At 40.3% G+C, this 12,268-nt stretch overlaps 1 protein-coding gene across 4 annotated transcripts in view; it reads left to right on the top strand.

Moving 5' to 3' along the window:
* COL12A1 (collagen type XII alpha 1 chain) overlaps positions 1 to 1,969 on the top strand; it is a 115,518-nt gene extending 113,549 nt beyond the window's left edge. For 3 of the 4 annotated variants that reach the window (XM_042986676.1, XM_007090120.3, XM_042986677.1), the window contains one exon: positions 1,703 to 1,969. In XM_042986676.1, coding sequence (XP_042842610.1) covers positions 1,703 to 1,878 — 176 coding nt within the window. In that variant the 3' untranslated portion in view covers positions 1,879 to 1,969. Of the gene's footprint in view, positions 1 to 516; positions 1,150 to 1,702 lie in introns of those variants that run through there. The other variant, XM_042986675.1, reaches the window with a different exon arrangement.
* The last annotated feature ends 10,299 nt before the right edge of the window (positions 1,970 to 12,268 follow it).

Raw genomic sequence — 12,268 nt, 5'->3', positions numbered from 1 at the left:
AAGGAGTTGGTAGTGCATATCTAGTGTCTGACAATTACAGAGGCCAGGTGTCTTACGCCTGATTTTGGGGAGTGTGGAGACAAGGGAGATATGCTGATCTGGGAATAAGAAACTCATGCTGTGGTCAGAGGTGACCTTTTCATCAGCGCACCCTCGAGCATCTTGCAAGTTTTAAAAATGATACTGCTGTTTGATATGGTTGGCTACTAGCAAATAGTGCATGAGTAGTTGATATCTAAATATCTATATATCTATATATTTATGTGCATACTTATATATGACCAAAAGTAGTAATTTTAATATAAATTTCTCATGCAGCTCATTCACAAAATTATAATTTAATTTTTTATAAAATAAATTTTAATTACCTCTGCCTTATGGTATGTGTGAATAACTGGAAATATATGGATATATATATATATATTTTTTAACCATTACATACTTAGATGGATGTGTATATATATTTTTTGCATAGTAATTCAACTTTTAAAAACTATCATCTTTGACCTGTTTCAGGTTCCGGCTAACAAATTTTCTAAGTCGCCAGTGCTGCTTACAGTTTGAATACATGAAAATCCTGTTTCTGAGATGTTTGCGCACGTGCTTATTAGGAAATGAGTCTGTATGGAAATTTCACCACAGATATATGGTTAAAGAACCGGGTGGACATCATAAAGGAGGGTGGAGACTCTTTATACTAACTTGAATGAGACAAAAGCAGTGGTGTTAGTTTATAAGCCTGATGCATTTCAGTAATAATATAGAAAAGTATTATTAAAAAAAAAAAGTTCAAACACACAACCATGAGGAGCCTCAGTTGTGAAAGAGGCGCATAATAAAACTACTAACCAGCGGAGATTATGCCATTTGGAGAAAAACAATTAACCTGGTTAAAGGGAAATGTCTTATGTAAATAATAAACTAATTGTGGCTTGTAAATGATTTGTATGTGATCCTGTCCACTAAAATCACTTAACAATTCTACAATAAGCTTCTGCATCCAAGCCTGCTGCTTGCTCTATGCCGGAATAACACCGAATGGAATCTCCTCATCTCTTGCTTGTTAGCGATGTGTCTGATTCAGGGCATGTGTCTTACTATTATTATTTTTTGTACATGTACTCTCATTTGGGTTTTGTAATTGCAATTTTCAAACCAAAGTTTTATAGCCACTTTTTCTTCTTCCTGTTTAACTGTCGTCACTGGTGTTCCTCACCCACCGACTGTAACTCAGTCTGTGGGAGAGACAGCCACAGAAAATGTCATGTACTGTATATTACCTGGTGATAGTTGATTCTCACCTCCAGCGTTCAGTTTCTAGGAGCCAATAAAACCTTCCCTTATCTCCTCATCTTTCCAAATTGTTCTTTGAATTGAGGAGTTTGAACTCCTGCACAGTTGCGAAAATCCTACCTAGGTTTCTGCGTTTACAGTTATTTGGCCCAGCCTCTGACCCTTCCCAGGTATTTGTGCAATGATTGTATTTACCGCTGGATCCTTGAAGGTTAAAAAAAAAAAGTGCCATTTCATTATTTGATCATCAGCAAATTCTCTCAGCAAATGGACGTAATCAGGACATTGTAACTTCTCTATTTATAGCTATGAGATAAGACTGGATTGCCATCACCTCGGGTGATGATTTAGCTTTTGCTGTGTGTGTGCCTTCCAAATCATGCCATAACTGTAATGTTGAATCGGACAGAGCCGTACGTGCCCGAGGGCGGGGCCTACCTGCCCGAGCGGGAGCCCTTCATCGTGCCGGTGGAGCCCGAGCGGACGGCGGACGAGTACGAGGACTACGGCGCCGACGAGCCTGGCGACGAGGATCCTCCCCACGCGCGCTGGCGGCGCGCCCTGCCCCGCGGCCCTGGGCAGTGAACCTGAAACCGCGCGCAGCGCAGCCACGCTGGGGGGAGGTGTTGGGATTTTCATTTACAGGTCAGACAGAGAGGTGTACGTCTTATCTGCGATGTGTCTTCCGGCGTTGCTTCATCCAAGAGTACGCTTTCTGATTGTAGAGAACCTTGTTTCTGCAGGAAACCTAGCTCGCTGCACGCAGTCTTGTAGACATTTTTGCCTTTGCCCTTGAAATGCTTGCAAAATACTTTGCCCCAAAGGTGCAAGAAGAGAACGTGCCTTGTGCCTTTAGTTAGCACAAAGGGCAGCCTCAGTGAAACTCTTAGGTTAAGCAGTAAGTCCTGGAACCCCAGGACTACTGTATATTTCGAGAAGGCAGTTCATCTTTTACAAAACTTTTTTTGCAATTCAATTACACCACGATTCAAGTAATTCCCCTCCTCAAACCAAAACGGAGGGAAAAAACAACTCCATTGCAATTATTTATCTTCCTCTTCTATCTTCTGTTCTACATTAGGGCATAGAATGCTCTTATACATCTCCTTTAACAACCACAAACCTTAAGCCATGTAGCTGAAATTATTGTATCAACTGGATACAGTTCCATATTGCCTTAAACCTCCTTGTTTTAGACACACTAACATTTATGCCAAATTGCAGATTATTCTGCCGAGACGGAATTGCATGTTTGTGTTGTATATTTAGTATGAACTTTTTTTTTCAGAACATAATGTTTCTTAGTTATCAAAAGCAGTTGGAAAATGTTTGCAAGACTATGAACATAGAATTGCTGCTTTTATATTTTAACTGCAGATTGTGAATTTCACTGCCTTATATTATTTATTTCTGAAACAAAAGAGGCATTTTTCAATAAAACTACTGAAAATTTGACCTGGTATGTTTTTTTCTTTGAGTGGCCTTTTGGAGTGTTTACGCGGTTGTCACAACAAACAAGTTTATATCCTTGGATACGGACACACATCTTGCTAATACTATTAAATTATGCTAAATAACTTTAGATTTTTAATGATATGGTGAAGTCATAGAGAATGTTGAGAGCCTTAAAAAGCTCAGCAGATTCCAAAGGCTTTATTAGGAATGTAGAGGATGTGTGGGTTGGTGGAAAAACAACTAGGTATCCTAGGAGACCCCAAACAACCAAATAATCTTTAACAACCCACATGATTTTGATTTAATCACTTTCCTATACCATATTTTACCCAATAACATGTTTAACGCAAAAAGGAAAATCCCTTAATGGAAATTTTTACATTTAGTTTTTAAAATTTCCTAAATGTAAAAATTTCCTTTTGCACTTTTACGAATTCAGTAACATCATTCTAAATCGCAAAGAAAACAATGTAAATGTAGGTTTGAAAGAACCAACATCAATTGAAGGAGAGAGATAGTAATAAAAAAATTTTCTGCGGAGCCAAACATCTGAGTTAAACACTTCCTGGGGACCAATATTAGAAGGAAACGACAATAAATGAAAGTATTGCATTCAAGAGGTTTCAAGCCATGTCATTGACCGGTAATGCCCTGTACCTACATTTTTAATGTTAGAAGAGACCACTGAGATCATCCAGTTTAATTCTCTTCACTTTATGTAGAAGGAAACAGACTCAGCTAATTAGTAACAGAATAAGACTAAGACTCTAGGTCTTGCGGTTCTTAAGCTAGTTTTATTACCAGATACTCTCCCTCCCCTCCTGGAAATGCTTACTCTTTAGCAGGAGCTTCCGAACCTTCCAGTCCTACAAATTTATTTTGATTAATTTTTTTGATTCATTTGGGTTTCTGATGCTCCTTAATGAAGAGCCTCTGTATCAGGAGATTGAAGACAGGCTCAGTACCTTGTCACTGACCCAGCTGAGTCCCAATACCACATGAATTTGAGGCACAAAGGAATTCCATCTTTTCTCACTGGCTAGATGTGGGTTTGATTCTTGATGTTGGCTCTGCACTGATTTAACTACCTTTTTAGTCTGTGCTGGGAGAGGGGCTGAGGGGCCGAGGCAGTTCTAACCAGGGCAAAAGCACCAAATTAATATCTAGCTGAGATATATGTATTGATTTTTATTTTCATAGTGTATTTTCTCCTCAAGTTTGGTGAATCTTATGTTAAAATTATTTTTCTAATATCTGATTGAGTGCATACTGACAAGCGATAGGGAGAAGATACCAGAGGTAGACTGGGTTTTAAAACTAATGGTAAAACCCCACAAAATCCAACACATGAGTGCTTGTTTATTTATTCAGGCTTTCCTGTGTTCAGGGGAAACACAGAACATCCTGAAACACTTATTCTACCTCTTTAAATTTTAAAGTGTTATAAGAAATTCATCTTCTGGGGACGCCTGGGTGGCTTGCTCAGTTAAGCGTCCGACTTTGGCTCAGGTCATGATCTCACTGTTTGTGAGATCCAGCCCCACATAGGGTTCTGCTGACAGCTCAGAGCCTGGAGCCTGTTTCAGATTCTCTGTCTCCCTGCTTCTCTGCCCTCCCTCCCTTGCTTGCACTGTGTTTCTCTCTCTCTCTCTCTGTCTCCCAAATAACCATTAAAAAAATTCATTTTCTATAATTTATTTTTTTCATTTTCTATAATTTATATGTGAAGCTATGACTCTTGTTTTTAAGAAACTCACATGAAAAGTGGGAAGGGATTATAGCTTCTAATGAGGTCTACAGTGGGAAATTGTTCAAAATTTTAAAAATAGCACATACATAGATAATAATATCTGATTATTTTTATTAGAATACTTCGTATAAGGGATTAACATTGTTTTTAGTAAGTTTAACAGGTGGCAGCATGTATATTTTCTCAGATTTGTGAGCGTCTGTTTTTGAGTTTGTAAAGAATTATGCTACCTAGGCAGTTGCTTAAGCTTACATTTATTTTTTTCTTTGAGAAAGAAAAAGAGCTTGTGCTTGAGGGAGAGGCAGAGGGAGGGAGAGAATCTTAAGCAGGCTCAATGCCCAGGGTGGAGCCCAATATGGGGATCCATCTCACTACTGTGAGATCATCACCTAAGCCTAAATCAAGAGTTAGGAACTCAGGGCGCCTGGGTGGCTCAGTCGGTTAAGCGTCTGACTTCGGCTCAGGTCATGATCTCATAGTTCGTGAGTTTGAGCCCTGGGTCAGGCTCTGTGCTGGGTCAGGCTCTGTGCTGGGTCAGGCTCTGTGCTGACAGCTTGGAGCCTGGAGCCTGCTTCAGATTCTGTGTCTCCCTCTCTTTCTGCCCCTGCCCCACTCATCCTCAGTCTCTCTCTCAAAAATAAATAGATATTCAAACAAACAAAAAAGAGTCAGACACTAAACTAGCTGAGCCACCCAGGTGCCCTGTCATTTAATTTTTTTTTTTTTTTTTTTACAAATAAGGTGAATGTAATTATTCCTAAGTATTTATTATTTTTCATATACATTGTACTGTATTTGGCACATTAGGTTATGTCCTTGTTTGGTTTTAGTTTTAATTTCTCTGTAATAAAAGGGTTTTGATTATACTACCCTTATATGGCTGTGTCTTATAAAGAGTAGCCAATTATATAAAAAGCAGCTGTGCAATAAATTTTTGTTTTCAAAGGCAAGCTTTTAAATACATACTAACATTGATCCCTAAGTCACTTTATACTTGAGGTTGGAAAATGAATTTAAATGTGACTGTCTAAATGAACATATACTAACTTTTTCACTGTCAGATCTGCCTGATGAAGGCTATTGGAAAAATCACATGGACTTGCTTTCAGAGCGTGTGGTTACTTATAGACTCTATCTACAATGCTGATGTCTTACCTGGTTCTATATTAGTACATCCAACAGTATTTCCCTCCTTGTAGTTCCACAGACACCTCCAAATTAACACTTCTGATATTTATTAGGATTAGATTCAGCTGTGACTAACAGAGAATCACAAAATAACAGTAGCCTAAATGTGTAGAAACTTCTTTATTTCTCATGTTTAAGAAGTCAAAGACCCAGGCTCTATCTTGCTGCTTTTGTGTGTGTGTGTGTGTGTGTGTGTGTGTGTGTGGTTTCCATGCCTCAGTCAAACTGATGATCCAAGATTTTTAATAGAGGCCTAGTTATTATGTCCATATTTCCTTGCAGGAAGGAGGAAAGAGAGAAAGAACCCCCACCCCTCTTTTTTTTTCTTTTTTTCGTTTATCTTTGAGAGAGAGACAGACTCTGAAGCGGGCTCCATGATCTGAGCTGTCAGCACAGAGCCCGAAGTGGGGCTCGAACCCATGAACTGTGAGATCGTGACTTGAGCCAAAGTCAGAAGCTTAACTGACTGAGCCACCCAGAACTCCCCACCCCCTCCTTTAAAAGACACTTCCTGGAAGTCGCAAGCATAACAACAAGTTTATATTACATACCATTAGCCAGGATTTAGTCATTCAGCTGTATCTAGCTATAAGTGTGAAATGTTACCTTTATTTTGGGCAGCCATGTGCCAAACTAAAATCAGCTACTCTGTTACTATGTTAGAGGGGTTAACTCAAGGCTTTAGTCTTTGACACAATGTCCAAATCTCAACATACCTCTCCATAAATCTAATTTCCTCCTTTGTCTCCACCTCCCCCATCAAGCTCCTCAGGCCAGAAATTTGAGAATCACCTTAAACTCTTCCTTCCTTCACTTCTTGCATCCAATCAGTGAAGACTAGCTGATTGAACTCCTATATGTATTTGAATCATCCTTACTACTCAACTGTTACTACTCAATTGTTACTACTCAATTTTATTTTTATTTATTTTTTATTTTTTTTAACGTTTTATTTATTTTTGAGACAGAGAGACAGAGCATGAACGGGGGAGGTGCAGAGAGAGAGGGAGACACAGAATCGGAAGCAGGCTCCAGGCTCTGGGCCATCAGCCCAGAGCCCGACACGGGGCTCGAACTCACTGACCGCAAGATCGTGACCTGAGCTGAAGTTGGCTGCTTAACTGACTAAGCCACCCAGGCGCCCCCTTTTTTTCTTTTTTTTTAATTTTTTTTAACGTTTTATTTATTTTTGAGACAGAGACAGAACATGAATGGGGGAGGGGCAGAGAGAGAGGGAGACACAGAATCGTTACTACTCAATTTTAGACCCTTGGAATTTCTTGTCACGGCTATAATAAATGGTCTCTTAAAGGGTCTCTTCTTCTGTAGCCTTGGCCCCGTGAAATAAGTCTTCAGGTTCCAGAATGATTCAGCATATTGGAGATGGAGACCCAAAAATATGTGTATTTTAAATGTATTCTTTAGGTGAGTCATATGATCAGCCAGAATGGGAAACTTTTACACCTTCTGTCTTTGGCTTTGGATATACTTTTTATGCCAAAACTATATTTCTAGCCCAGTCCTTTCTTTTGATCCTTTAGGTATATATATACAACTACCTTGGTACATCTCCAGTTGGACATTTTACAGACATTTCAAATTCAGAATGAACAACATGAAATCCCTCATCCTTTTTTCCACACCAGTTTTTTTCTACAAGTTTGTCTTTGTGAGTGATACTCTCTCAATTGCTTAACCCAGAAACCTGAGAATTAACATGACTTCTCTTTCCCTCACCTCCTGTGTCCCATCAGTCACTAAATCCTTTTGATTCTATCTCCTCAGCATCTTTCAACTGTTTACTTCTCTGTATCCCCACTGACATTCTCTCCTAGGCCCCATTGACTTGTCTGGATTCTCCAGAAGTGGTCTATCTGGTCTCTTTCCAGCCACTCTTACCTCCCTCCAATCCATGTTCCTTACAGCTTAGCAGCCAAAATGATTGTTAAGAATGCAAATCTGGTCAAACCACTATACTTCTTAAAGTCTTTTAGTGGTGTCTAGTTCAGAAACCTTATCAATACTCATAAGCCACCGACAACTTGAGCTCTTCCTACTTTCTGACATCATGTTACCTCTCTTATCTCAATTGATTTGCCCGAACTATACCGGACTTCTTGCCCTGCCCCTCCATTATTTTGAGCCTTCACAGGCACTATTTCCTTACATGGAATGTGCTATATTCATTTGGTCACATCCTATTAATCCTTTAACTTGATGCTGAAATAATCACTTCCTTTGGGATACTGTCTTATCACTTCCAAAGTTCAAGATCACTGCTTGTGGCAGGCACCATATTTATTTCATTCACTCTTGTGTTTCTAGCAGCCACTAAAGTCCTGGTATTTAGGTGGTGTTCCATAAATATTTGTTGAATGAATAACTTTAGGTGAAGTAAACTATTTTCTTGATTTATTAGATTCTATCTGAAATGTCAAAATACTGTATGAAGATTGAATAATTCATGCATAATTGAACTTCCTAATGTCCACTTTGTCACAGAGCAGGGGAGGATGCCAATGGTTTTCTTTTTTCTACCCTCTGTAGGAGACACCAGTGATAGAAAGCTTGGGCAATTATATAATTATGCTTCTTTTCATGGTACTATCCTATTGTTGGAGGAGGACAAGACACATGACCACCAGTTAATCTATGAGCTGGACCTGGACAATTGGAGGCTCTTCATTCCATCCACCATTCCCACACTAGGAGCTATTTTGAGGAAACATTGAGAAAGTAAGGTGTTGTTGAGAACATCTGGACTGAATACATGACTGAACCCAGTTAGGACCTCTATATGTACTTTTTAGATTCTGGTGGATGGATATCTACTTGTCTTGTAGCCATTCAACAGAAGCCTTATAAGTATCCTTGCTTATTAAAATTGCCACCTACCAATCTGGAGTGATCTGCCTCTTTCGTTGTTCTTTTCTTGTCTTCAGATTTTACTAGGGAAGCTCCCAAGGTTTTGAACCAACAATTGGTGAGCTAGGACAAATGGGTGTTGGGAAAGAGGCACCCATGAGAGAAATCCTGTGTTGACCATTGACTTCTATGTGGGGATGGGTGACCCATATGTTAAATACTGGACTGCAGTATGAACATATATGGGGACACCCTGAAAATGCTGACTGGTCTAGTGCACTTGTTTGAGGAACTGAGTGTAGGGCACTGCAACAAAGAAGAGAAACAAATGGCTGCCACAGAGGGCTGGGCTCTACTACGAACAGTTTGCCTGGACACTAATGCCCAATTAGAGGCTGAACTTGAGTTAGAAAGGTGGAAGAAGAGCTGAGATTAGAGAAGGATGTGAGGTTGTCCACAACTCTCTTGGCTTTGGAGCTGACAGATGAGGTGAGAGAGCAGGACAATAGGTTGGTGACCTTAGCGTGTCATTCTTCAAAACTAGGTGGTTGCAAGCTGCCCTGGATGAAAGTTGGAGCACTGGCGATAAAGCCTGATTGGGACACGAAGAGGTGGAATCCCTGGGAAAGTGAGGAGATCAAAAAGGAGGATGTTGTGGTGACGGACAGTGAAATGGATGGACACCCCATGCAGTCTGACTCCTAATACAAAAGAAAGCAAAAGAACAGCAACAGTAATCCCAGCCAGCGGGGCAGCCCCCAGTTCAGGTTCATGATGAGAGAATATACTCCCACTGAGCTTATTGATATAGCTGCCAAATTCCAGCAAAAGGCCAGGGAAAGTATCCAGACATAGTGCAGCTATAGGATATGAGGAGGGGCAGTGGGAGTGTGGTGGGAGGCAATGGCATTTTTCTGAGTCAGCAGGAAACAAAGAAAATGAGCAATGAGCACAACATTACTACACACCATGCCCTCCAGCAGCCCCTGTGCTTAGGGGGTTCAAGGCATTCACTACCTTATAGATTGGATTATTCTAATCTGCAGAGAAGCTAAGCCCAATGAAGGGTGTTTCCCTCCTCCCTGGGCACGTGTGACCCTGGAAATCTCTAGAGGAGATACAATAAATTCTTAGGGAGTCGGGAGTGAGACAGATCACCTATGCCCCTGTCTTTGAAGGCCCTGATTGGGTTACATTCACTGTAGGAATGAGAGCCATGATACTCCAGTCTGTCCCTAGTACCCAGTACGGATGCTAATGGTATCTATGCTGAGCCTAGTTATGGGACAACATGTTTATAATATTGAGTCATCCATTTGCTGGTCTGGGGGAAACTGACAAAACGTGGGAATTGGTGTGGCTGTGGGAAAAACCAGAGACAGAGAGGGAACTCGAAAAGCCAAAAGTTTATCTCAATCAGTTGTAAAGGATCTGGCAAAAGTAACCTGGAAGCGAATGTGATTTGACTTCATTGCTGCCAAGATCTCACATGAAAATATAGATTGAGAACCTAATAATGTATTGCCTAATAATGTAATGTAAGGAAAGCTTTGAAATTGAACCAAAGTTCAGACCTGCCCCCCTTGCTCCTACTATCGCTTATGCTCCACCAACTCCAGCAGATGCCTCAGGAATGCAGTCACACCCTGGGGACAGGATGGAGGCCAAGATTGCCTGCAGGTAAAGGCTGTGGGAGGCAATCAGAGGCTTCATGCTGAGGTCACTATTCACCGATATCCCAGAAACAAACAAAAGGTGATGGCTCTCATTGACACTAGAGCTGAATGTACTCTAATACATGGTCACCTTCAAAACTTTCCTGTCCCTCTTAGTACCATCGATGGTTACGATTATGATTAGGAAGATCCCTTTGACTATCCCGTTTGGACATTCTCTTCTCTAAGAATATGAGGTTTTAATCTCTTCAATACCAGAGAAAATATTGGGAATTGATATTTTACAAGGTCCAACTCTGAACACCTGTTCAGGTGAATGCCATCTCTCAGTTATAGTATACAAGTGCTGAGGGGAAATGTCACCTGGGAACCAGTAACAATGGCAACTGTCAAATAATATAAATTGCCTGAGGGATGTAAGGAAATGGGAGAAAGTATCCAAGGACTGAACCAAGTGGGTATTGCTCCCCCTGTCCATGGTGCTTTTCAATAGCCTGGTATGGCTAGTAAAAAAGCCAGATGGCTCATGGCGGAAAACTGTGGACTACCGAGAATTCAACAAGTAATTTTCTCCATTCATGCAGCTGTGCCCAACATTGACAACATTTTAGATAGCTACGCCAGGGTCCCAGCAGTGTGTCACATTGTACTGGACTGAGCATATGCTACATGCAAAAATCAATCTGTCTTGCAGCTGCCTGAGACCAGCCTCATAAATCAGTTCCCTTGCTATTAAATCTGCCACCTGCCACTTGGGAGTGGTCTGCCTCTTTCTTTAGTATCTCCTTGACCTCTGTGTATAGGTGCCAGTTTCAGATTACACCTGGGAAGCTCCTGATATTTTGAACTAACACCTATACTTGTGAATTCAAGGCCATGTGAACAATGAAGAGTAGATAATTGACTAGGTTACATGAAACATTTCATGTTCTCTTCTTCGTCAAGCCTGATAACTGGAAAATGAGAAATAGAGGTTGCTCCGAAGTCTTACTGAGTTCCTAATACGAAAAGTCTCAGGTACTCGGGAAATGCCAAAGAGAAGAAAGGATGCTTTATCTTCTTTCGTTAAAAAGAACTCTTTTGTCCAAGCCACTCCCTCAAGAACCAGCACTTCACAGGATGGTTAGACAATTGAGTTTGCTATAAAACTGATGTTTTGTTGAGAGAACTGTGGTCTGTCGTTGGAGCTTTTGACTGTAGCTAAAGCGACCCTAAATGGGATGAACCAAGCATGTGAAATGGGAAATACCTTTAACCAGAACATTTCCCAGTGTTGCCAAGTCAAAGCAGGTGTGAGATATTTATCAATTTAAATTTCTGCTATTCATATCTTTCAAAGCAAATGCTGCTACAACATGTTTAAGGTCAATTTATTTGAGTGGATCTCAACCAACAAAGAGAATTTACACAATTTTTTCTACCCGTACTTTTAACTTCACATTTTCTTATGAAATGCATTTTGTTTTTCTCAACCTTTCATTTCTTAGTTTCTCAATTAACAATATTAATTTTAGAACAGAATGCAAAATGGAATTGATGCAAGGACATATTAAGTTAGATTTTAAGAGAACCTCTAATGAAGTTATAAAATGTTTTCCATGGATGTTTTAAAGACAGGAAATAAAACAGACAAGTAAGCTCTTTGGTGCCTGGCATGATGCTAAATGCCTCCATGTAGGCATTCTTGAAAGTATTACAAATGAGGAAAAAGTTGCAAGAAATTAAACTACTGCCGAAGGTCATACAGTTAGAAGAGACAAGAGGCTTCCAATCTATGCCTGTCTCCTACTCTATGCTGTCCTTCCTATGGTGATGTAGGCACAATTCTGTCTATAAGTCATGATGTAGTTAAGAGTGAAAATTTTGTTCTCGGACCCAGGTTTGAACGATAGCGTGGGTTCTTTCTTTCTTTCTTTCTTTCTTTCATTTTTGTAAGTTTATTAATTTATTTTGAGAGGCGGGGAGGGGCAGAAAGAGAGAGAAACCCAAGCAGGCTCTGCACTGTCAGCGCGGAGCCCAATGCAGGGCTTGAACCCACAAA

Source organism: Panthera tigris, chromosome B2 (genome assembly GCF_018350195.1).
Source record: "Panthera tigris isolate Pti1 chromosome B2, P.tigris_Pti1_mat1.1, whole genome shotgun sequence".
NCBI lineage: Eukaryota > Metazoa > Chordata > Mammalia > Carnivora > Felidae > Panthera > Panthera tigris.
Note: the sequence above shows the minus strand (reverse complement) of the source record. Positions and strands in the feature narration are given on the sequence as shown.